The 26,719-nt window shown below is 42.8% G+C and overlaps 1 protein-coding gene across 6 annotated transcripts in view; it reads left to right on the top strand.

The window, feature by feature from the left end:
* The window catches only part of HECW1 (HECT, C2 and WW domain containing E3 ubiquitin protein ligase 1), a 473,895-nt gene that overhangs the window by 196,031 nt on the left and 251,145 nt on the right, over positions 1-26,719 (top strand). For all 6 annotated transcript variants that reach the window (XM_055293321.2, XM_055293322.2, XM_055293319.2 and 3 more), the window contains 2 exons: positions 13,433-13,757; positions 22,043-22,150. In XM_055293321.2, coding sequence (XP_055149296.1) covers positions 13,433-13,757; positions 22,043-22,150 — 433 coding nt within the window. The remainder of the gene's footprint in view (positions 1-13,432; positions 13,758-22,042; positions 22,151-26,719) is intronic.

Below are 26,719 nucleotides of genomic sequence, written 5' to 3'. Positions count from 1 at the left end.
GAAGCCCTGCTGGGAAATGCACCCTTAGCAGTTTACAGTCCCCCTGACATGTGCTTCTAACTGCCTCCAAGTAGTATTAATAAAGCAGTAGTCGAATGGCAGCCTCCGACTGGGGATCATAATTAAGGCACTGACTTTATCTCTGATGACTGATGGCAATGAGACCTGTCCTTTGCAAAGAGCAAAGCCCAAGTCTTGCAGTATGTGGGGCGTTAAGACTCAGTAGCATGTACCTGTGGCTCTAGCTTCCTCAGAACTGATGTTTCCTCTTGGAAAAACCCAAATTACTTTCATTGTCTCTTTCCTTTTAATACTTAGTCTCTTGGAGCTTTGTAGAAAGCCTGAGGAGCAGTGTGAATGGCAAGCCAGGGGCCTCACTGCAATGAGCTGGTCTCCGTTGCCACCACTTTCCATGAGGTGCAGGCTCTGTCTGCCACCCCCGCATCTCGAGGCTCTATTCACAGCTCTTATTCTCCGGAGCGAGACCACACTTTAATCTCTGCTGTTTTCCACGTACAAGGTAAAATGGAAAATTAGAGATGTTATCTGAATAATTAATTCAAGCCTCAAATGAAAAGGAAATTCTAAAATATCCAGATCATTGAGACTACTGAGTTCCTATTAGTCTGGACATAGACGGCTTGTCTTGTAACCAATGGAAATGGCAGTGAGTGCCCTTGAATATATTACCATATCCTTGAGGCCGGAGATGTCTAAGCATCAGCTTACAAGTGAAAAATGTCTTAGTGAGAGGATAATCATTGGTTTGCCATCTGATAATTGCTACAGAGAGTCAAGGAGGTAGCACCAATTCAACTGTTTATCTCATGGAATTTAATGTGAACCTATACTACACTGCTGAGCAAAGATTCCGTGAGGCCAGAATCGGTGGGAGAGGCCATGGGGCTGGTACCTTCCCGGTATCTTTGGTGTATCTTTGGTGCATCTTTGGTGTATCAGAGACAAGCTCAGGAGATGGTCACGGGCATCTAAGCAAAAGAGATGGACTGCATGAAAACCATGCCTTTTCTCTCATCTGTAAAATTGAAAACACTGTCCAAAATCCCACAGCAGACTATAGCTTTTGTCCATGAGTTCAAAGGTTCCAAGTTTAGTCCTGCATAATTGAGAAAAAGACTTAAAAAAAAAAAGTTTCCAAACTGCCTCAATTGTTGTCCCTTCTTTTTAGCTCTGAAAAATCAGAAAGGTTAGTTGTGTGGAAAATGTCAGAAGAGACTTTCTGTTAAATATGTTAAAGAATTTCAGCAGTAAGTGTCGTCTGAGACGTTTAAGAGATCATAGTAGCTAAGTGTCCCCTTTCTTTTAATGTTCTTCTAGAACCCAGTGAAACTTTGGACTGAGGCGATTCCTCCACACTCCCAGCCCACATCACAGAGTCTTAGTGATCATTTCTCCTTTGCTGTCAGAGCTGAGTATCAAATCCCATTTTTTTGTTTTCAAAATAGAATTGTTCCTTTCTTTTACCATTCCCCTGAATAATTGCTAATTAAGCAATATGCCACTCATCTAGATCACCTGATTTGCTGGTTTTGATTACAGGGATATCTTGATGCTGTTGGACTTTTCCCCATGGAGCTCTTACTCTGTTAGACAGGTGTCCATTCTCCTGTGGCTCATTTAAAAAGCAAGGCTTTGTCTTTGCCCCTTTGTGATTTCTTTCTTCCATCAATGTTGAGAGCTTGATGGAGACGCTGATGGGTTAATTCTCCTCCTTATCCTTTCAATTCCCCCATTCTATCCTAAATCACTACAGATAGGCCTATTCTATACATATATTGCCAGTTCTTCCTTATTTCCTTCCTCTTCCAATAGGAATCTCTTGATGTAAACCACCTCTGCCAGTCCTCCTATCACAGCCTGGTGCTGAGATGGTGCAGCCTGGTGTGGCTAAGGCATGTGGCAGCCAGAATTGGAACTGAGCAACAGTTAGAGCTAGAAAGAGCACAAGAGTGGGCAGAGTGATGACAGGGAAGGAACCTGGGAAGGAACATGCTACCTGTGGCCCCATCTGGAATATGAACTGGCTTTATCTCCTTTCAAGGGTGGAATAGGGATAGAAGAGGGTGGAAGAAGGGTGGAAGGAGCGAGAGATTCCTTTATATTGCCAATATAGGTATGAAATGTAGGAGAGAGAGATGACTTTATATTGCTAATGGCCATGCCTGCTTTACTCCTCATCACTGCTCTAAGTTGCTCTCATAAATGCTCTGAGACATCTGAATTTATATCAGATATGGCTGTGTTTATCTGGGGCACTTTGATCACAACAGGAAAGTGCTGCTGCTGCTGGTTCAACCCCACTATGTACTGATGATGGGCATTATGGTTCATAATCCCAATGACTGGCACGCTTATCAGAGCTGCAGTCCAACATGGGGCCTTCCTCTGGCTTGATGGGTGATCTGGAAAAGCAGGTACGATGATCTCCCACACTGAGGTGAGAGCTGCACACTGTCCCTGCACCCGCCAAGGAGCCGCCCCTGCTACTTCGGCAGTAACTTCTGCCAAGGTGCCACTTGTTTAGACTTGAGGGACCACTTGATTGGTAAAGCTTCTCCCTGCATGTAGACCTTGGCATTCAGGAGAGCTATACTTGGGCTCCCCAAGACACAGCAGCTCTGTCCACCTTGCTCTCCCCCTCATTGCTGCAGTGTGAAGTTTCTAAGGTGAACAAAAGCTCCGTGGCCCCCCACTCTCCAATGGAGAAGGTCTTATTTCTTGGTGTGCCATGGGAGACCCCTTTCACATACTTCCAGCTGCCCCCAACACTGTCTGGCAGACAGCTAAGAGGAGCTCTGCTGAATCTGGAAGCTCGGCATGCTTTTAGTAAAGATACGCTTTTACACGAGAAGTTCCTTCTGCTTAGATTGCATTTCCCTCAGCTCTTGCCCCTTCCTTCCAGGTCCAGCTTCCATGTCCTCCCATCTGGGAGGGTGTCCCAGCATCTCTCTCCCTCCTAGGGGGGACCATGCCCACCACCCCATCATTGCCCTCACCATTGTGTCATAGTTGACTGCTTAAATGTCTGCCTCCTACACCAAACTCTCCGAGGCTATGAGCACTGTTTAAGTCCTCTCTGTATCCATACTCAGCATTTAGCACAAGGCCTGGTACACACTAAAGACTCCATCCACATTTCCTGATTGACTGGGCTAAAGGAAGGAAGAAGAGGCTGGATGCGGTGGCTCACACCTGTAATCCCAGCTCTTTGGGAGGTCAAGGCGGGTGGATCACTTGAGGTCAGGAGTTCAAGACCAGCCTGGCCAACATGGTGAAACCCCCATCTCCACTAAAAATACAAATAAATTAGCCAGGCATGGTGGCACATGCCTGTAATCCCAGCTACTCGGGAAACTGAAGGAAGAGTATCTCTTGAACCCGGGAGTCAGAGGTTACAGTGAGCTGAGATCACACCATTGCCTTCCAGCCTAGGCAACAAGAGCGGAAACCCCGTCAAAAAAAAAAAGGAAGCAGGAGAAGAAAACCAAAGACAGGATTTACTTAAAAATAAACCCAAAGATGCTGAGTTGAACCACCCAGGGGATGTAAGAATTTAAAAGAGAGCATCTTTACAGCACCTTGAGCCTCTACGACAAATGATAACATGCTTTTGAGTATTAATTTCAATGAGGATACAAACTCAGCACTGCATCTGAAACTCTCCTAAGTGTATTTCTTAGAACTGTAATCCCTGTCTGGCCCCATCACCTAATAGCAGGCAGATGAGGACACAACCATGAATGGAGGAGGAAAACACACTGGCTTACGCTCTCAACAAGCCTGAGGCTCCCTCTCAAGCCAGGCAGCTCAGGCCATGGATGAGGCAGCTAACTGGCCGCAGGGAGTCTCAAGGTCCACTTGGGGCCCTGCTGCTCCCCTGCTGCGTGGTCAGGGCAGGCAGCTGCCCTTCTCAGGCTTCAGCTTCCCAGTGAATAAGAGGAGGGGCTGGCCCAGAACCCTCCCATGACTGTCACTGTGGGTTCCTGTGTGATTCACAGTGTTGTGGGTTGGCTTTTGGAGACTGGACTGTAGCCAAGCAGGTGGTGGTGCCCTGGTTATGGGAAGAGACACAGTCACCCCACTCAGCACAGCACACGCCCTGCTGGGCTCAGGATGGAGTGAGGCTGAGGTCATCATGGGGGCTCCTCACAAATGCCTGGCATGGGGAGGATGATGTGGCCGGCTCACAGCAGCTCCACCTCCCTTTCTCTCCTGTGTGGTCCGCAGGGCTCCTGGAGCTGGGCACCTTGGGCCCCTGGAGCCGCACTATGGTTCTGGGAGGTGAATACACATCCTTTTCCTCTGCAGGTATCAGTAGGTAAAGAGGAAACTTTTCCACTTTCAATCAGGCTAGTACCTTCCTGAGGAAGAAACAGTATTTCCTAACATTGAGAAGGGAAAAATGGGTCTCTTTCTCACATCTATAAGTTCCCATTCATTCTGTCTCTGTGTCTTACACACACACCACTCACACACACATGCACGCACACACACACGCGCGTGCACACACACACAGGAATACCAGTTCTTACCTTTCCTTTCTGTGTAAACCAGAGGAGGTGCTAAATATTATGAACAGGAATTTGCCCCAGCTAACCCGACGAGGCCCTCCTGCCTGCCACCTTCCTCCCTCTCCCACGCCCACAGCCTCCTGCCCATTCCTCTTCCCATACAAACTGCCCAGATTTCAGCAACTTCGCTGCTGAACACCTCCAAACATAAACCTCCCAAATAACCCAGAGCTGCACCAAGCAATTCTAGACTTGAGCAAAGCAGTGAAAGGTCCATTCACGCCCCTCCTGGAGCCTGGCCTCCAGCTGGTTTCTCTTACATGTGAGTGAGAATGGTGTGCTAGCGACAAGGAGCAAAGACCACCCCACCCCCCGCCCCCCGCTCCACCAGCCATCAAAGGGCTGCAAAGTCAAAAGTGGGAGGGGATGTTCAATCTTACACTTATTGGTGGATTTTTTTTTGAGCGATAAGGCATTATGTGTTCCTAAAATAATGTGTCTGACTGTCATTTTAACAAGTTCCTTGTATTTTAAATCATGACTTCCCGTGTGGATATTATCTGGCTTGGCTTGATTTACTTATTAAAATTTTCTCCCCCTAATGTTCCCTTTCAGCCAGGAATGAGTGGGATTTTATTTCGTTTTCAAAGAAAAGAAGCCCACACAATTTAGTTTATGTAATTCTGTGATATTCTTCCACACAATGGCCAGCACAAAAGAAAGCTTTTTTAGCACATGGCTTTGAGGCTGAAAACACAAATTGAGGCACAGGCTTCAGGAACAGGTGTCTGGGAGCTGAAGGGTTAGACAGAGATGGTGGTTTAGCAGCCACCTCCCACTCTCCTCCCTAACACCTGAGAGTGGGTCAAGGCCACCTCACAGCCCCTACACCTGCCCGTGTCCCACAACATCCCTCATACGCAGCAGTTCCCAAGCAGAGGTACAAATGGGTAAGCAGGACTCAAATCTCAGGATGTGAGAGGGAGAGGGGGACCCAGGGGCAGTATTTAATCTCATCCCAACACTTTCTTCTTATTTGACAGGTGATGAAGGCAATTCCCAGAAAGGCGGAGCCCTTCTTTTTAGCCTAAAGAATTGTTTCCCTTAACAGTGGTGACTCAGAGGAAATGCGTGGGCTGCAGTGATTTTTGTGATCTCTTGTGCCTGCCATTGGGTTGGGTAGGAGGTTTCTGCTTTTAGACTGTTAGGACCAGCAGGGCCCAGCAGCAAATAGAGCTCTGGATAAAGCTGCCCTGGCCTTGTCTCCAAACCCTCCAGCCCAGGCCATCCCCACTTCTTCTGTGCTGCCTCAGGGATTCCCGGTGCTTCTGCTGATCCTGCATCCGGACACCTGACCCATCCTAATGCAGTCCAGGAACCAGGAACTCAATTCGAGCAATTCTGGGCACCAAGCCTTGTGCTTAAGGCAAAATAAGTGCCTAGAAGAGTTCCTGAGCTCAAGGAGCAGAGCCCCATGTCCAGGTGCACCCCAGCCCACACGTTACCCACACGTGCATTCATTCATTCAACACAATTATTTATTTATTTATTTATTTTTCGATATGGAGTCTCACCCTGTCACCCAGGCTGGAGTGCAGTGGCGCAATCTTAGCTCACTGCAGCCTCCACCTCCCTGGTTCAAGCAATTCTCCTGATTCAGCCTCCTGGGATAGCTGGGATTACAGGCACATGCCACCACACGTGGCTAATTTTTTCGTATTTTTGGTAGAGACGGGGTTTTACCATGTTGACCAGGCTGGTCTCAAACTCCTGACCTCAGGTGATATGCCCGCCTTGGCCTCCCAAAGTGTTGGGATTACAGGCGTGAGCCACAGCACCCAGCCTCAACAAAGTATTTACTGAGCATCATCTATGTTCTTGCCAGGCACTACTTTTGCTGGAAGTGCAGACCTGAAGGAGCTAGGCCGGGCTGCTGTCTTGGTGCCTGCCTTCTAAGTAGAGGAGACTGACAAAAAAATAAGTTGACAGGTAAGGCAGTTTTAGACAGAACATCTCATTCAGGCTCTGATCGAAATCTCCACTGAGGCCAGAGAGGAAGCTGCAGGACTGAGAACAGTCACTGAGTTCAGAGTGGAAGCTTCGGGGTATAAGCTTCCCCTGGAAGTGACTAAGCCAGGTAGACTTTGGAATGTGGTCAGGAGGCAACACAGCACAGTCGCTCAGTCCCTAATCAACTCTCTTCCTGCCATGACCTTGGCTTTTGTCAAAGCCTTGTACAAGGAATCTGCCACTATAATCGTGATTAAAAGTCTCTTAAGATCTTACTCACCACATTTCATTGTGTTTCCTACAGAAAGTCTAAGATGAAACATTTTGTTAAGAACTTGGAGGAAGAAAAAAGTCCCTGTATTCTGATCATAAGAGCTAAGCTTTCCTTTTATCTTCTTGGCTGCCGAGAAGCTCAGAGAAGTATCTGAATCTCAATTACTGCAATTCTGTCCATCCATTTTATAATTTGGAGAGAATGCTTAAGAATGATAAAAGTGCCCTCTTATAATCGCCCATACACAGGCTCAAATCCTCATTTCCTGCCACACGATGGATGACCTCAGAATTTTTATTAACATTCTGAGCTGGGTTTTCTAGCAACCTGAGAATAGTGAAATTTGATAGTGTTTTTGTTGTTTGTTTTTTTTGGGGGGACGGAGTCTCATTCTGTCACAGAGTACAGTGCATGATCTCGGCTCACTGCAACCTCCATCTCCCGGGTTCAAGCGATTCTCCCTGCCTCAGCCTCAGCAGCTGCTATTACAGGTGCCCGTCACCATGCCCAGCTAATTTTTTTTTTTTTTTTTTGAGACAGAGTTTCGCTCTTGTTGCCCAGGCTGGAGTTCAATGGCACGATCTCAGCTCACTGCAACCTTTGCCTCCTGGGTTCAAGTGATTCTCCTGCCTCAGCCTCCCAAGTAGCTGGGATTATAGGCATGTGCCACCACGCCTGGCTAATTTTGTATTTTTAGTAGAGACGGGGTTTCTCCATGTTGGTCAAGCTGGTCTCGAACTCCCAATCTCAGATGATCCGCCCACCTCCGCCTCCCAAAGTGCTGGGATTACAGGTGTGAACCACCCCACCCAGCCTAATTTTGTGTATTTGTAGTAGAGACGGGGTTTTGCCATGTTGCCCAAGCTGGTCTTGAACTCCTGACCTCAGGTGATCCACCCACCTCAGTCTCCCAAAGTGCTGGGATTACAGGCATATGCCACCATGCCTGGCCTTGATAGTGTTTTAATGAGCTGTACAAAAGTCCGCTGCATAGAGCAAATACTCAGAATTATTTTTGTCTTCCTTCATATTGCTACTTCCTGATTTCTGTCTGTTTTGTATTTTCCTATTATACATTTCTTGGGTTGTAAATTTTCTCAAATCCTTTGTAGAAAAAGATAAGTTTTGATTTTTTTTTTTAAGTTCCATTACCCCCCTGGTGGCATAACAAAGCCGAGTGCAGGATAGCAAAAGCTGCAGGCGTCTTCTTGATCAAAGTAAAATCTGCTATGGACTAAAAAAGTATTACGTTCTTTCTTCCAACTAAATAATGCCAGTTTCTATAACCTCATCTTATATACTTTAATGAAGCTTCCTTCAAGGACTGTGTATTTCACTTACAATTTTTGATTCCTTGGCGTAGAGGCAATTTTTAAGAGTCATTTTCTCTATTATAGACATGCCTTTGTCTGCTTTCTTTTCATTTCTGAGATGGCACTCACTCACGGCTTTATATTCCAAGACAGAAACACTATTAATTACTTAGATAGAAACTGACAGAGCAGAATCTTTTGTCTCCAGGTTCTTAAAAAAAAAATCCATGCATAATAACATGTTCCATCCCTAGAAGTGATGATTTTCTGCTTTTAAGATTCTGTTTTTTTTCAGGTTTTGTTTTTGTTAATGTGCTATACTCCACGAGAATATCTTAAAACATATTAAACCCACAAGGCCTGTTCCAAGATTAAGAAAAAAAGAAAAACAACAAAGAGCATGTCACTTAATTCAAAACATTTCAACAATCACGATGTTATTTAAGTTGGAAAGCAAAACAAATAAACAAAACATTGGTGGCTCCTCTGCTACAAATAGGAAAAAAAAAAAAAAAACAGCAGATGGTTTTTACTCCCATAGCAGGGCACTTTGTACAGTGTATTTAAATTGCTCTCAGAGGCTCACTTATCAGACCCACTTTTTCAAGGGTCAACTAAAATCTATGCTTGACATAGCCCGTAACTAGGGCCACATGATTACAAAAAATAACTGGAAAATTACGGTGTTATTGAAACTATTGCTGATATTCTTGTGGTCCTCCTATCAGTTTATATTGTCTATCCCCAAAGGGAAAAGAAGACAAAAGATAGTTGAGTTATTAGTGGGTTGGAGAAAAGGCTGGGAGAAATTTAGTGATATCCGTTGATTTCCCATACATACAGAGATAGGGAGGGCCACCCTTTGCAGAGAGGAAAGAGAAAGGAGGTCTCCTGTTGGGGAGATCTGCGTTAGAGGTTAGGAAGAATGGCGGAGTTGTAAGACATTGGAATCACTGTCTAGGAAGAGAGTGGCCTTTTATCCAGGGCTATTTAAAAACAGGACAGAGCTTCATCTATCTCCCACAGTTCAGATGTGAAGAGAGAATGATTAAATTGCTTCTTCCAGACTGATGAGTCTATAGTATATGCTAGAAACACTTGTGAATGCCTGGGAGAAACAAAGCCACAAAGGACTTGCATGTTGAGCAATCAGCTCTATCCACCTGCTGTGTTCAAGAAGCAACTGTTGACATTTGCTCAAATGTGCTCACCACAAACCAAAACAAAATAAAATAAAAATGGGGTAACCAGGTGAGGGATGGATGTGCTAACTAACTTGATTGTGGTAATCATTTCACTATATATATAGTGAAATGTATTATTATATATTGTATATTATATATCATATATTATATGTTATATTATATATTATATAACATATATAGTATAAAATATATAAATATATTGGATATATAATATATCATATATAAATATATGATCTTTTATATAAAGTATAATATATCATATATGATATATTATATTATATATGTTATATATAATACAACATATATATTTATATATTATATAATATATAATATATTATATAATATATAATATATTATATATTATATATTATATTATATATATTATAATAATATATAATATATTATATAATATATAATATATTATATATTATATATTATATTATATATATTATAATAATATATAATATATTATATATTATATATTATATTATATATTATATATTATATAATATATAAATATATATGTTGTATTATATATAACATATATATAATATATATGTTATATATATAATATATTATATAAAGATATATTTATATATAATATATATTATATATTATATATTTATATAATATATAATATATTATATATTTATATAATATATAATATATTATATATTTATATATAATATATATTATATATATATAAAATCTTCACATTGTACACCTTAAAAGTCATACAATTTTATTTGTCAATTATACCTCAATAAAGCTGGGAAATTAAAAATAAAAAGGAGCAACTATTGTGAGTCTTTAATAAAACACCTGTTTAGGACATGATGGAATACAATTTTGAGTTCACCTCCTTCCTACATAACTTTGTGTTCATATCTTTATTTTCTTCTATGTACCATCTACTACTAAATTATCATGTCTTTCTGTAATTTTTTTTTTTTTTTGAGATAGGGTCTCGCTCTTGTTGCCCAGAGTGCAGTGGCACAATCTTGGCTCACTGCAACCTCTGCCTCCTAGGTTCCAGCAATTCTCCTGCCTTAACCTCCCAAGTAGCTGGGATTACAGGCACCTGCCAACACGCCCAGCTAATTTTTGTACTTTTAGTGGAGACGGGGCTTCGCCATGTTGGCCAGGCTGGTCTTGAACTCCTGACCTCAGGTGATCCGCCTGCCTCACCCTCCCAAAGTGCTGGGATTACAGGCCTGAACCACCACTCCTGGCCATTTTATCTATTTTTATAAGCCGTCTTACCCCCTTTCTGGAGCAAGAAGGGATATCACTGAATAAAATAATTTCTATAAATTAAAGCTTTGGGGGCTTTTCGTGGCAGGAATTATGACAGGTACAGGGGATATACAGAGGAGAAAACTTCACAGTGTAGGAGTGAATGTGGACAGATCAATTAGCAACAGTACCTAAGAATCCCTGCAGGAGAATGGGATTCCTGTGCATCATGGAGCAGAAAGTGCCACTCTTGGGAATGGGAAGGAGGCAAGGAGCGGTTACAGCAGAGTTGGTGCTGGAGCATAATTCTGATGCAGAAGTGCAGATCCTGCCTGCAAGTAGGAATGGGGAGGACGTGTGCAAAGACAGGGTGGTGGGAGAGGGTGGGGTGCAAGGGACGGCTTTGAGGCTGCCCTGCTTACCCCGGACAAATGTCATCGTTCCAATCCAGTAATCACTGACAAACGTCTTCTTTGACTAATGTTTCCTTCTCTACCTTTGCTCTCACCGTGTGGACAGTGATCGCTGGTGTAATTTGACAGTTTCAGGAGAGTTCTCTAGTTTCCAGGGGATTTTGGTAAAAATGCAATAGCAGAATTGTTATCTTCAGCAAAAGAGAAACACCCTACAATCCTTTTGAGGCCCTGATGGAAACCACGTACATAAAAATCTTTATCTTAGGCTCTTTATCATTAATGCAAATATATCCTACTCAATCGTAAACCTTACAAATAAAGGAGCCTCTCCCCTGAATACCAGTATATAGAGCACCTTTACAAACACACTAGGCTATTTAAACCTTGGCACTTTGATTTTGTAAGAAAACCTGAAGGTTTCTTGAATTTAATGCAAGTTCATAAGAATGAGGACTCTGGGGTGACATGAAGGAAGCCTGTTCAGTGACGGAGCCTGGCTGAGTGCCCAGGCCCTATGTCTCAGTGAGGTTTCCTTCCTAAAGCATTACCAGTAGTATCTTAGCAAGTGATTTTTATTTATTGAGTATGTACTATACTAAGAACTTGACTTGCACTGTCTCATTAAATTCTGACAACAGCCCATTTACAGAGGAGGAAACCGAGGTCCAGAAAGATTAAGTTGTCCAGGGATAGACCCACAGCTGGGAAGCTGGTAGACGCTGCCTCAGCTTTGATTATGGTCTAACTCATAATTATTTTGAATCTCCATAATACTATAAGATGGTATTAGCCCACTTAAAGTATGTGGGAACTAAACAAACCTTGTGCTCTTGCAGCAGCCTTTCGGTTTGGGGATTTTACAAAGGTCTCTGGACAGAGCTTCCTGGAGGGCTGTCAGTTTACTGAGATCCTCCCTGAACTGCCCAGAATAGCCATGGTGCCTTGAGATAGGTGGGTGGTTCCTGCTTCCTTGGCCTTCAGTGCTTTGCCAGTCTTCCTGAGAGGAGGGATGGTTTCCAGGCAACACCATGGTCCATCTATTTTCATACTGCTATAGTGACAAGCATTTTGAAAAAATAAGAAATATGGTCCCAGTAGGGTGATGAGATGCTTTTTGGAGTTTGTCTTGTCTGCCTGTCGTAATTCTACAGCAACCACCAGTAGGGCCAAAGGAATTCCAAACAGGAGACACAGATGAGTGAAAGGGCCTGCCTGCCCTATGGCTATAGAGGACCAAGACTCAGAATGCCAACACTGTGCTTTCTCAGGCTAATAGACTTTTTACAACATCCTGGTCTTGGAGGATAGAAAAAGTGCAGGCCTAAATTACTGCTAACCAGATTGATGTAACTGAAAGAATAGACTGTTGCTGTAGTCTGCTCATCATGACTGGTAAACAAAAAGTCAATAATTTGCATTTGATTAGGTGCATAATAAGTTACAGTTCCTGGGATCTAAACTTCATGAGTCAACACTTTTTTAGGCCTTAATCTTTTCTTCTTGAAAACTACATATAGAACAACATGAACTTCAATAACCAGGGCCTCCCAAAAATATTCATTTAAACACAATTTTAGTATACTTTGATGAAGTCAGAATCACCCTTGCTTGTTTCAAAAACAAATCCCCTGCATGAGTTCTATTTGCTGCCTGTCCTTCTGTGTTTTCAAAGTTATCTGTGTCCAAAACGAGTTAGTGCTCTGCATCAGGTTGGCTCATTTTAAGTGCTCAAAGTTGTAAACAATACAAAAATGCATCTTTTTCTCATCAGATACAACGTTTTCTACAATAACGTTGGCTCCAAGGGAGATACAGTCCTCTGAGATTGGATTTTATTGAAAATCATGGCATTCAAAGAGTACTAGGATGTTTGAAATCCTTCATAGAAACTTCATACAGCCGAAGGCATTCTGTAGAGTGAAAGATGTAAATGGAGGAGTGACTGCCTCACCCAGCAGGGACCACCCCTAATTCTGGGCTCTGTGTAGGGACCTGAATGCTGCAGGGATCACTCAGAGGTTAATAATGATAATCATCGTTTGCCTTAAAGAAGGATAAAATCAGATCCAATCTAATTGACGTTGGAGAACTCGAAGGATGGCATTTGGTTGGGGAATAGTCACGCCTTCAGGGTCATTCTGCACATCCCAGTCCTTCTGGTATCAAGTGGGTTAGAGCCAGGAGAAGCAGAGATTCCAACAGAGCATGGAAACGCAGGACACCCTGGTGCACTTGTGTTTTTGTTCTTGCTGTCCCCGTGTGAACCCAGAGCTGCAGCCTTTGTCACGAGGAAGATGCTCTATGCCATGTTTCAGATCTGCCCAGCAGGGCAGCTCACTCACAGCGCGTGTCTCCCAGCACATCTTTCTTTTTCGTGTGATGACAGCGACTGAGTTGCCGGCGTGCCCTAACCCTTTGCTCCCACACTGTCTCTTTGCTCCCACAGAATCTGTACCAGAACAGGTTTTTAGGCCTGGCCGCCATGGCGTCTCCTTCTAGAAACTCCCAGAGCCGACGCCGGTGCAAGGAGCCACTCCGATACAGCTACAACCCCGACCAGTTCCACAACATGGACCTCAGGGGCGGCCCCCATGATGGCGTCACCATTCCCCGCTCCACCAGCGACACTGACCTGGTCACCTCGGACAGCCGCTCCACGCTCACGGTCAGCAGCTCTTACTATTCCATCGGGCACTCTCAGGACTTGGTCATCCACTGGGACATAAAGGAGGAAGTGGACGCTGGGGACTGGATTGGCATGTACCTCATTGGTGAGTAGAATGTGCCAAGTGTATTATTCATAATTCACTTTTACATATGCTGTCACATTTTAATAAACTACAATATAATTAAAATATACAAGCAACTGTGTTATATGCCAGATTCTAACACACTGAAGACCACTGTTGCATGACCTTTTTTTTCTGCAAAATGGACAATAAGGCCTCTCTTGCCATCTCTATTCCATGGAAGAAAATCATGAGATATAGCAGAGTCAGGTGTGGTTAAACACAAACGTCATTATCATTTGCAACTATAGAAGCTCTTCTACTTGTGAATAAGTTAATATCAAAGCCTGTTTTTAGATCTATGTGCTTATAAGACAAAGTAACACCATATGCCCAACCAATGTAAGCACATCTACATGGAGGTAATTTCACTTTAGTTTCCAGCATAATCTTTGCCAGCTCTTCCAACATTCTTACTGCCTTGTATTCAACAGACAAGCTGGGATTATACATACAGGCATACAGGCATGGTGCTGGAGAAAGTTGACTTGCCTTACTTTAAGTGGAGATTTATTCAAAATTTTGAAAGTGCCAAAGTTGAAAGTTAACTAGAAGAAATTGTTCTATGTGAATTTTCTCAAGTCTTTGCAAACAAAACAAATTATGCAAATAAGTTGGATGCTGAGGCAATTATTTTTATGAAAGTTTCACCATTCCCACGGATTTGTTTTGAAAATCTTATAATTATGAAAACCAATTTAAATGAAAAATGTACTTCATCTATTTTATGTGATAGAATCAGCTGTCATGGAAATTGATGTGTTTACCCAAAAGTCGAGTTATAATTGCTGGAAGGCCACAAGAGTCAACAGATTCAACACCAGGTTCATCCGAGGCCAGGCCTTCTGCTTTCAGTCTGTGCTCTGCAACATTTGCACATTCAGACACACAACACCAGATTTAACATCACAGAAAGTAATGGATTGTTATGAGTAGTTTACAACCTGCACAGTTTTTCTGATAAAGTAAAAGGGATCTTATCTGACTAACTGGTTCTCAGGGAAATATTCTTGGGTCTCTTAAAGGTTTTTCCATCAGCTTGGTTAGTATGTTTATAATGCACACATTAATGTAAAGATGGAGATGCATACATTGTTGAAATTTTTACACAAATAGCTGTGACTAGCTGAACTGAATTTCTGAAAGTTAAAATTCAATTTATTTCTGAAAAAAAATTGTTCTTGAATAAAAGTAGATACTATTGATCAAGAACAGAGATTGCAAAATAACAGCCCAAAGAGCACTTTTTTTTTTTTTTGAGACGGTGTTTCACTCTTATTGCACAGGCTGGAGTTCAATGGCGCGATCTCGGCTCACTGCAACCTCTGCCTCCCGGGTTCAAGTGATTCTTCTGCCTCAGATTCCCAAGTAGCTGGGATTACAGACATGTGCCACCATGCCTGGCTAGTTTTGTATTTTTAGTAGAGACAAGGTTTCTCCATGTTGGTCAGTCTGGTCTCGAACTCCTGACCTCAGGTGATCCGCCTGCCTTGGCTTCCCATAGTGCTGGGATTAGAGGTGTGAGCCACTGCCCCCGGCCACATATTTTGTTTCATTTACCTTGTTTTGTTTTAAATTTGATTGATTATCCACACTTAAAATGTAGAAGTTTCAAGTTGAAACCCAACTTTCTAGCTTCTTTCACAAAAGCCTCCAATTTGGCAGCCTGAGCCTGTGATACCACATAGTTCTAATCAGCTGGAGTTAAGCATCTGCACCCTCCCTAGACTGGCCTGTGACCTTCTGTGTTGCCACAGTCCCCTCCCACCCATTCTGACCTTCATCGTGAGTGTTTTTTGTTTAGCACTTGAGGCAAGTAGGTTTAGGCTACGAATCTAGGGTTTTGGTTTGTTTTTTGGTTTGGTTTGGTTTGGTTTTTTATTGAGATGGAGTCTCAGTATATTGCCCAGGCTCAAACTCCTGGGCTCAAGTGATCCTTCAGCCTCAGCCTCCCAAAATGCTGAGATTACAGGCATGAGCCACCATGCCCAGCCCAGATCTAGTTTTGAGTGAACTCCTTACAAGGGCATCTTCCCGCAGCTGGTGAGTGCTGATGCTATTCCTCAAGTTAGGTACCCGCTGGAAGAGAAGCTTGTTTGGGGAGAAGGTAATAAGCTCAAGATGGAATTACTGAGTGTGGAACACCAGAGGGATGTGCGTCTACAGTGAATGAATGAATGGGTCTGAAGCTCAGCCAGGGATCCGAGCTACAATCCGAGGGTTGTAGATTTGGGGTAACAGACACCTTGGGGGTGGATAAGCTCACTCTAGTGTTGTGTACAGAAAGAGAGCACCAGATAGTCACAGTGAGAAGGGGCAGGGGGGAGGCAGACGAGGAACTCAAACAGAAGAGGAGGAGGTGGTGAAGGGGCAGGATAACCAGGAGACTGGAGAGAACAAAAGAAGAGGGTGGGTGGTAGAGGAGGGGGTGGGTAGCCATATCAGGTATTACGAAACTCCATGAATGAATAAGATCTGGTGTTAACATGACATTTTGACTGAGACAAAAGTAACCACAACTCATCATCCTAAAACCTTAATTTGACAGTTTGTTATTCTCATTGTAGCTACACATAAATAACTGTGAAGTTATGTAATGCAAAATGCCAACACTTTCAACAGCATAGCATTTCAAAAATAACTTCCAAATCCGAAATTGTCTGTGAATCTTAAAAGTCAATAATGTGTAAGTCCTTAGTAGCTTATCTTCCACATTTTCTGTGCTTTGCCAGAGATCAAATCAGAGATCTAGGCTGAGAAATGTAGAGATGGTGATTTCATCTCATCTGTCATTTCATGAATGAAGAGATGTCGAGTCAGTGGCTCCCACAGTCACACAGCTGCCTCCCCTGGCTCAGGACTCATGCTGCCACAGGGGTAGCACAGCATTGTGGTGCAGTGTTGGGTATGGGCCATGGCACACCCGTGTGCCATCAAATGTCCAGCAGAGGCCAGGGTTGTGATGCTTTCAGCACGGTAGGACTTCTAGAGCCCTCAAAGCAAATAGGACTGTTCTGCCCTAAGAGGGGGAAGATACCTCAATGTGGAGGGTGAAGTGTGGCTACTGATTTATGGAACCCAACTCTTGAAGAATTAAGGCTTTTCCTTTACATCAGGCACCCTATTAGAATCTAGAAGAGCAGAAGCTGTATAAGGCACAAATAGAATTCTTGTGTCCAAAGAAACAATATGAAGGAAAGGCCACAGAAGAGGAGAAACTGGCACTGATTTTTAGGAGCTCCTCTATCACTTTATGCTTAGAGTTCCTGCTTCTACAAGAGAATGGCGCTTCTACATCATTGGCTTAGTAGTAAGAAAGACAAGTAGATTCTCCCGATATCTCCCGTCCTATTATTATTATTATTATTATTATTATTATTATTATTATTTTGAGATGGAATCTCGCTCTGTTGCCCAGGCTAGAGTACAATGGCACGATCCCAACTCACTGCAACCTCCGCCTCCTGGGTTCAAGCGATTCTCCTGATTCAGCCTCTCAAGTAGCTGGGATTACAGGCATACACCACCACCCCTGGCTAATTTTTCTATTTTTAGTAGAGATGGGGTTTCACCACATTGGCCAGGCTGATCTCAAACTCCTGACCTCAGGTGATCCACCCACCTTGGCCTCCCAAACTCCTGGGATTACAGGCGTGATCCACTGTGCCTGGCCCTGTCCCATTATTTAGTGAAGTCATGGTCCAACCACAGTGGGAGAATCCTGGGAGATTTTTTCCCAAGATTTGGTTGTCAGAAAGCATGAATTACTCTGAAAAATGGAAGCCACATCTTTTTTCTGATGGGTGTAGGAGACCTGGGTAGTATATTGATTTTCTCTTTTAATCAGTTATGGGCTCACTTGCTCATTCCATTTTTAACAGCAATAGCATGTTTGTTTTCCACTCTTCTATTATAGATTATGGCATGGAAACCGTAGCTATAATTTTTATTTTGAAGACAAATCAAGAGAAAATATATTACTTGTTTCTTAGGTATGTCTGTTTCTGTAAGCTTCATTAGAACTTTCTGATTAAAATTTTAATAATCCACACAGATCCTTTCTCTATTATAAACTGAGGAGCAGGTGGTAGGATTCTACACACCAGAAGAAATGCATACCACTCAGAAAATATAATCTTTTCCTGAGGAACTTATCTCTACATGTTCTGTACAAAATGTACGATGACAAAATCTTGAACAGTACTGATGTGAGCTAGTGCTTCAAGTTATTATTAATGGTTTTACTTAGTAAGTATCATAGGGATTTGCAATGGAGGGCCCTATTTTTGGCCCAGATTCTAAGCAGAAATAGCTGCTTATTAGATGTTGGACACTGATCTAAGACCACTAGCTGTATTAGCTCAAGGAATACTTTCAACAAGATTTTGAGGTAGGTACTTATAGTATTTATCCTCATTTTGTAGTGAATGATAAAATACACTGCCTAAGATCACATAGTAATGGTAGATGTAAGCTTCCTGCCTCAAAGGGGATATAATATTGCTCCCACAAAGTGGCTTCCATCATGACAAGAATGCAGAAAATAACAGCCTCCTGGTAGAGAGCCTAGAGCACCCATTCCACACTGAGGTGGAGAGTGTGGCTTGGCCCACAGCATCCATTCCAGTTCTCCTCTCCCCTCCCCTTTTCTCTCCTCCCCTCCCCTCCCCCTCTCCTCTCCTTTCCCCTTCCCTCCCCTCTCCTCCCCTTCCCTCCTCTCCTCCCCTGCCCTTCTTTCCTCTCCTCTCCCCTCCCATCTCCTCCCCTCTACTCTCTTCTCTCCTCTCGTCTCCTGTGCCTTCCCCAAGTGCAGAATCTGGTCCTCTAAATTTACATTTCCCAGACTCCCATGCAACCATGTTCTGGATACAAATTCGATTCATTTAGCTGCACCTGTGCAAGATCCAGAAGGTGAATATGTGAAATGTGGGGAAGCTTACATCTACCATTACTATGCGATCTTAGGCAGTTTATTTAATCATTCACTACAAAATGGGGATAAATACTGTAAGCACCTACCTCAAAATCTTGTTGAAAGGATTCCTTGAGCTAATACAGCTAGTGGTCTTAGACCAGGCTCTTGGGCCTGTGGCTGCTACAAGCACGGCCTTGAGAAATGGAGCTTTTCTGCAGCAGGGTCCCGTGTCTACTCTCTAGCTTCCTGGACACCAACAGGCAGTGGGGGTGGGGGTAGGCAGTGACCTACTCCACTTGCCACTGGCTGGTCACTGTCTTTGCTGGTGGAGAGGCAGCCGGTGACTGTACTGAGTTTTCATATTGCAGTGACTGTACTGAGTTTTCATATTGCAGTGACTGTACTGAGTTTTCATATTCAGCAGATGCCAGGGCAGCCCTTATGAGTGAGGCAAAGGCATCAGCCTCGTTGGAGAGCCAGTTAGGCAGTTATCCTGATTCCAGAGGCCCTGCCTAGAGTCCACTTCTCCAGCCCTGAATTCCCTGCATTAAATCCCTTTCTGCATAAAATACGTAGACAGATTTTGGATTTCTGCAGCTCACCCTGTCAATGCATTTTGATTCCTAAGCAAAGACTAGTAACTTTTCTAACAACTGGTAACAAATGCCTTTGGGGAAGGGTTTGACCTCTCAGCCAGGCAAGAATACAGACTACTCTATTTTTCTTGTGTGATACTTGTGATTAAATGTTATTGTTAGTGTGAGGGAAGGAGATGCTTATCAGGACTAATAGCCAGTCCTTTAAAATATATTGTGTTTAAATGTGTACAGCAAAATATATGTTTTTCTCATTATTGTGTGTGTGTGTGTGTGTGTGTGTGTGTTTGGCCATCCTCATCATCCTTTTCTGATTCTTCCCACCTCCCCTTCGTCCTTTTCTCATTCATGTTCCTGTGATTCCTTGATAATTAACCCCCTTTTGTACATTCTATATTCTAATGAAATTACTTGTTTTCTTGAATAAATCTCCAAATATATTAGAAACTCCCTGAGAATATAGACTGTGACTTGTTCACCAGTGTATCCCCAGGGTTTAGCACAATGCCTGGAACAGAACAAAGTACCCAATACCCATTGTCTCATGCATGAATGGACATCCTTCTTCCTGGTGTTATCATCTATAAATCCCTGACCATGACTATTAAAGGGAATATCCCAGTGATCAGAGTGGAGAAATTCGGGGAATTACTATCCCTTGGAGAACTGCTATAATGAGGCAAATTTCTACCTGGGTGTGAAACTTGTTATATCTGTGCTGAAGACCCAGGGAGCTAGGAAAATATTATGCCTTCTTGCAGAAATGAGGCAATTACTGTAAAAGATGTATTATGCAATCTTCTTGGTAACCCAAACAGGGCTGTGAGCACACACTGTGAATAAAAAGACAGGCAAATTTTGCAAACAAGCGATTTTCCAAAGGATACAAACAGTTCTTATTGGTAATGAGTGCTCATTTGCCCAGTCATTTTTTTGCCAGAGAAGGGGCAGCCTAAAATGTGCAATCCACATAGCAGATTACAAGTAGGCTTACCAGTTATCTCATTCAGTGCTCCCCTGTAAGGCTGAAGTTATTACTACTCCCCACTTTGCAGATGAAGAAAGACTATAGAAGTGACACTATTGGCAAATGGCACAAAAGGCCTCAAGAGCTGGGCCCTTTGGCTTCAAGCTCAGTGCTTTTTGCACTTCATCTCTCTCTGTTTTCTCAGTCCAGCCAGATGCAGCATGTGAACTGCAGGGTATCAGGAGAGAAAAAGGCAATCATGAAAAGGGCTCTCTGCAGAGCTGGGGCTCTGGGCCTGCCCTCAGGTGCCCTTGCCCAGGTTGTCCCTCCAGCCCCTACGGTGGATTTGGATTCTCAAAACTTGGTTTTCCCCACAGCCTCAGATCCACCTAGCTCAGATGATTTCTGGTGAAGTGGAAACTACAAGGGCTCCGTAGAAGATCAAGGTAAAAGTCATATCCCTGTCTTAGTCGGCACTGAAATTGTGGGGTCTGGAACCAAGAAGGTGACAGGCAGCTTGGTATTCTCAGATCTCTCTTCCCCAAGAATGCCGCGTTTCTCTCCGGGCGCTGGTTTTAAAGAGGACATCGATAGGTTGCAAAGTGATGAGCAGATAATAGCAGGAGGTGAAAGCACACAGTCACCCAGAGCTCCTCCCAGGCCTCGTCTCCTCCCTCAGTGCTCTCCTGACCACCCACCCCCCACCCGCCGGCCTCCTTCCTTGTCACTCTCTATCACAGCACCCTGTTCTTTTCCTTTCTTTTCTTTTCTTTTTTTTTTTTTTCGTGAGACAGAGTCTCACTCTGTAAACAGGCTGGATATGATCTCGGTTCACTGCAACCTCCACCTCCTGGGTTCAAGCGATTCTCCTGCCTCAACCTCCCGAATAGCTGAGATTACTGGTGCCTGCCACCACACCTGGCTAATTTTTGTAATTTTTTTTTTTTTTTTTGGTAGAGATGATGTTTCACCATGTTGGCCAGGCTGGTCTTGAACTCCTGACATCAGGTGATCTTCCCACCTCGGCCTCTCAAACTGCTGGGATTACAGGTGTGAGCCACTGCACCTGGCCTCCTTTCCATCTCTTATCACAAGTTACAATCAAACATTTATTCCTTTGCTTAGTGTTTACAGTCTGTCTTCTCAATTGTTTGTAAGCTTTGGTTCAGAAGAGACCATACTGGTTTTACCCAACACCACAGCCCCTGCACCTTCCCCAGCATCTGGCAGATGATAAGATTTCAGCTGCTGCATGAACAATGCATGAGTGCATGATGGATGGATGGATAAGTTCATGGGTGCGACCATGTATAGGATGGTGGTGATACCCAGGTGGGAGGAGAGATGATTCCAGGTGGAATCCGTGAGAACTAGACCCCAAAGGGAGACTTTTCTTTATGTCTCGCCCTTAGTCTCAAATAGGGATCAGTTCATAGAAGCTTTAGGAGGAAGATTTTCACACTGAACTTTCACACATAGAAGAGCTATTTAAAAGTGAAGTGAACCGCAATAGCAGTAATTATTTCTCTGTTTCTGGAGGTGTTCCAGAGCCAGCTAGATGATCTCCTGCTAGGAGTGCTATGGGGTTGGGAGGTGATCCCGGCATAAAAAGCGTTTGGTCCCAATGGCGTCTTGGGGTGCCTCCTGCTCTCTGATTCTCTGATTCCAGGTGCTTTTTCTTCTGTTGAGATGGAAGCAGCATTTGTATCCTTTGCTTTTCTTTTATTCCCCTAAATATGCTGTTGACTGATATGTTTCTCTGCTCTGCTTTCTTCCTCTGGGAATATAGATGAGGTCTTGTCCGAAAACTTTCTGGACTATAAAAACCGTGGAGTCAATGGTTCTCATCGGGGCCAGATCATCTGGAAGATCGATGCCAGCTCGTACTTTGTGGAACGTGAGTACCTTTACCATTCTTGTGGCTTGGCAGACATGGATGAAGCAGAATTCAACTGTTTCATTATTTGTTCTGTTGCACTGCCTCCACTAAGAAATGGGCCCTCTAAAAGAGAGGTGTAGATTTAAAGAGATCCTTAAAAAGACGTTCAGTAGTAAGTGGTGAGGTCTAGGGCAGTTGGATAAAAGCCAGCCAACCAGCCCAGAGGGCTGCCCCTTTAATACCAAGGAAGAGTTGGTTCCTATTCATAAGCCTCTGGACTTGGGACCCTTTGGCTCAGGTCCCTTAACTTTCACTCCATGGCTCCTCTGGGGGCGTCTCCAACGTGGCCATAGTTAGAGCAGGTGTTCTCAACAGGCATCCTGCCCTCCAGTTTTGCCTTTGCTTGACCAAATCCTTCAAGGCTTCCTGCCCATGGTCCCAGTCTGTCAGTGATTTTCCACATTTTGCTCTGACCTTTGGCTCTGGCCACAGCTCCTCTGGAGGGCTGTGAGACATTGGTACTGCCAGCCTGTTTCTTTGATTTTTAATCTACTGACATTTCTGGATGTATAAACTTTCTATCATGTATCTTATTTATATGTTTTCTAAAATTTTCTTCTGCCTTTGAAAATAAATCATTATCAGAGTTATGGCAGGCTTTTTTCATAGGTCCCCATACTGGTGTATTTCTCATTGCATGAGGAAATACCTAGATGGGCTTCATGTGTAGGTATTTCCTACATACGAAGCTCAGATTATGGGCTTGACATTTGCCAGCTGAGGGAACTCACAGCTTACCTTCAGTCCAGAGCTCCTTCTCCTCCACTTGGGTACGGAGTGATTTCATGGACAAACTTCTTCATGCACTTTCTGGTTCTTAGCAGATGTTTATTCAATGTGGCATGTCGGAAAGGAAATGGAGTGATCTGTTATTCCAGCTATCCAGTTCTCAGAGGAAAAGATGCATGGCTAGGAATCTGAAGTTATCCATTGGCATTTGACTTGTGGTCCAGGAAAAACTATATCCTCAAGTATATTTTGCTTTCATTTTCATTCACTCTTATTTTCATTCACTCCCTTGACAAACATTTTTGTAAGACCTACTATATTTCAAGGACTATAGATGTGAAGATGAAAGTCCTGGTGTCTGTCTTTGAAGAAACTTATGGTATCCCTGCTCCCAGCAAAGAGCTGCTCCCAATGACACCAATAGCTCTTTTTTGTGTTGTCTCATGCAGAATGAATAGACAACGAGGAAATGTTTATGCTACCAGGATGTAGAGGGAACATGATTTTATAAGATATGGTTTCTGGCTCTTGTGTTTGAGATAGGCGTAATAAAACTCCCAGCAAGAGAATTTCTTTTCTTTTTTTTTGAGATGGAGTTTCGTTCTTGTTGCCCAGGCTGGAGTGCGATGGGACAACCTTGGCTCACTGCAACCTCTGCCTCCCGGGTTCAAGCGATTCTGCTGACTCAGCCTCCTGAGTAGCTGGGATTACAGGCACCCGCCACCATTTTTTTGTATTTTTAGTAGAGATGGGGTTTCAGAATGCTAGCCAGGCTGGTCTCGAACTCCTGACCTCAGGCAATCCACCTGCCTTGGCCTCCCGAAGTGCTGGGATTACAGATGTGAGCCACTGTGCCTGGCCAGAATTTCTTTTCTTTACTTATCTCCCTGGCTCTGGCTTTTCTCCTCTCTAATCCATGCCAGGCAAAATCCCTTAAACCTAATTTTGCTACCATCTGCCCCAAAGCTCCATGGATCCTCTTTCCTACTGCATCAGTTGCAATCTCTCTGCTCAGCTGCCAAGCCCCAACATAAACTCACCCTCAGCCCACAGCCCTACTTCTCCATCCTCCCCAGCAGACACCGTTCACCCTAGTCATGCTGACCTCTCCCACTACCTAACAAATAGCATCATTCAGCATTGGAAATATGGGCTTGTTTGGGGTGTAAAGATAGCTCAAGCAAGTGGTACCTGATATAAACCTCCTAAAGTTCAAGAAGAATGGAAAGGATACAAACTTGCATGAGTACTGATTGTTAGACATAATACTCGAATGTGTGCACAAACCTACAATGGAAGTTTGGTAAGAGGGGTTTTTCTCTCTCACTATGCACCAATTTTTTCCCTTTGGGTTCTAATTAATTGAGAAATAGACATAAGAACCCATTTTAAGGTCACAGTAAAGTAGCAGTTCTCAATGGTGCTGGCACAAACACAACTTTCAAGTTTTTATCTTTTTTAAGTCAGGAAGATAAATATTAAGGAAGAGGAAATTCTGGGTGGGAATTTCAGTATACCTGACTCAGATTCAAAGGGCACTGACCACATCCCATAAAGCCACATCCCTTCCACACTTTGATACTATATGATCTCCTGACTGTCTCCTCATTTGCATGGGTCAACACATCAAAAAAGGGGGAATTTATGTTGTAAATTAATCCAGCCCTAGTGCCGTTCTCTTCAAGGCAGTTTTTAAAGATTTCTGTAACATATGTAGAACATTTCTTGTATATTTATTCCAAATAACCATTTCATATAATTGTCTTCACGGGCAGTATGAAAACACACTTTAAATATTATTAGAAAGACATTATAGGCCAGGCAAGGTAGCTCACACCTGTAATCCCAGCTTTGGGAGGCCAGGGCAGGCAGATTGCTTGAGCCCAGGAGTTTGAGACCAACCTGGGCAATGTGGAAAAACCCCGTCTCTACAAAAAATTAGTCATGTATGATGATGTATGCCTGTAGTCCCAGCTACTTGGGAGGCTACGGTGGAAGCATCACCTGTACCCAGGAAGTTGAGGCTGCAGTGAGCTATGATAGTGCCACTAAACTCTAGCCTGGCCACTGAACTCCAGCCTGGGTGGCAGAGTGAGACCCTGACTCATAAAACAAACACAACAACAACAACAAAAATACATTATAATATAAAATCAGCTCTTTATAATACATAAACATTGGTATAATTGAATGAAAGCATATTCAAACTTGGTCAAGCAGCAGCATCCTATAAAAAACAAATGGCTTGACTGTGTGCGGTGGCTCATGCCTATAATCTCACCACTTTGGGAGGCCTAGGTGAGCGGATAACCCGAGGTTAGAAGTTCAACCTAGGGTTTCATCCTGGCCAATATGGTGAAACCCCATCTCTACTAAAAATACAAAAATTAGCCAGGCATGGTGGCATGTGCCTGCAGTCCCAGCTACTCGGGAGGCTGAGGCAGGAGAATCTCTTGAACCAGGGAGGCAGAGGTTGCAGTGAGCCAAGATCATATCATTGCACTCCAGCCTGGGTGACAAGAGTGAAACTCTATCTCAAAAAAAAAAGGCTTGCAGAAGGCATATTCCAAATAACTGAAAGTTGAACACTTTAGATAATGACATTGTAAAATGTTTTTGTGCAGACTTGAGAAGATGCTGGTCCTCAATATACCTGTTGGACTAGCAATGTCCCAGTGTTTTGGGAATATCAATGAAAGTGAAATGGGAAAGGCAGGTATTTACATTTTGCAAATATATCAAACTAATGTAGTATAATTTGTCAAAAAGTAAAAATTTATTGAGGCAAAGCTTCAGTTTGCAAATGATTATAGAGTATTAACTCAAGGCACGTATATTAATATAAATAAAATAAGATGCTATAATGAATTACAGCTTTAGGGGTCTGAATGCATTAAAATTGTATATAGGATGCTATATAAATTTATATGTTATGTGAAATAATTAGCGTTTTCAAAAATGTATGATTGAGAGGTGCCAAATTAACAAGTAGGGAGAGATTGGCTCTACGAAACGTTCTCATATGGCTATCCTTCCCTAACACATCCAAGCATCAAAGCTCTCTTGCTATAATAAAAATGCAGAATCCCAGCCATGATCCAAAGGGTTACAGAAGCTTCTGTTATGAACTAAAAATAAGACTCTTTGCAGTCTCCCAGCAGTAATAAACACAATTAATCTAATTTGTAAATTATACTCTCTTAAAATTAAAAATAATTTTGTAAGCATTAAACATTGGCCAGATTTTAAACATTGAAGTACAACAGAAGCTCATTCTTTCTACCTGGGGATTAAATTAACATAATAAAATCAAATGAAGTGTACCTTTTATTTTGGTTTTTATTTTTCCCTTTATTTTTTCCTTTTGTTATTTCTTTTTCTGAGACTGGGCATATATTGCAGATGACCTGGAGTCTGCAGTGTTCTAATAGCACTTTTCTTTGGGGTTAATGATTCAATTTAGCAGTAGGTAATTGCTATTGATTTATACAATTTTTAATGATCTGACCAAATCTGATTTTGAAAGTACCATCAAATTAGGAATATTTTAAACAAATATTTTCTGCCCTCTCCAAGGAGTAACATACCTGATAAAAATACTAAAGAAAATAAAACCTGACTCATTGCTTATTCTCTGGCATAATTTTTCTCCAGTGGGCACCTGGCTATTTGACCATAGTATCAATGGCTATAACATGAGAACTGTAAAGATACAAACTTTAACACTGACAGAAAACAGAACTGGTGAAATTTTAAGTTGACCCATCCTATAAAGTCATACGATATTGTATTATTGTA

This window comes from Symphalangus syndactylus, chromosome 9, assembly GCF_028878055.3.
Source record: "Symphalangus syndactylus isolate Jambi chromosome 9, NHGRI_mSymSyn1-v2.1_pri, whole genome shotgun sequence".
In the NCBI taxonomy this organism is placed as follows: Eukaryota; Metazoa; Chordata; class Mammalia; order Primates; family Hylobatidae; genus Symphalangus; species Symphalangus syndactylus.
This window is presented reverse-complemented; position numbering and strand designations above follow the sequence as displayed.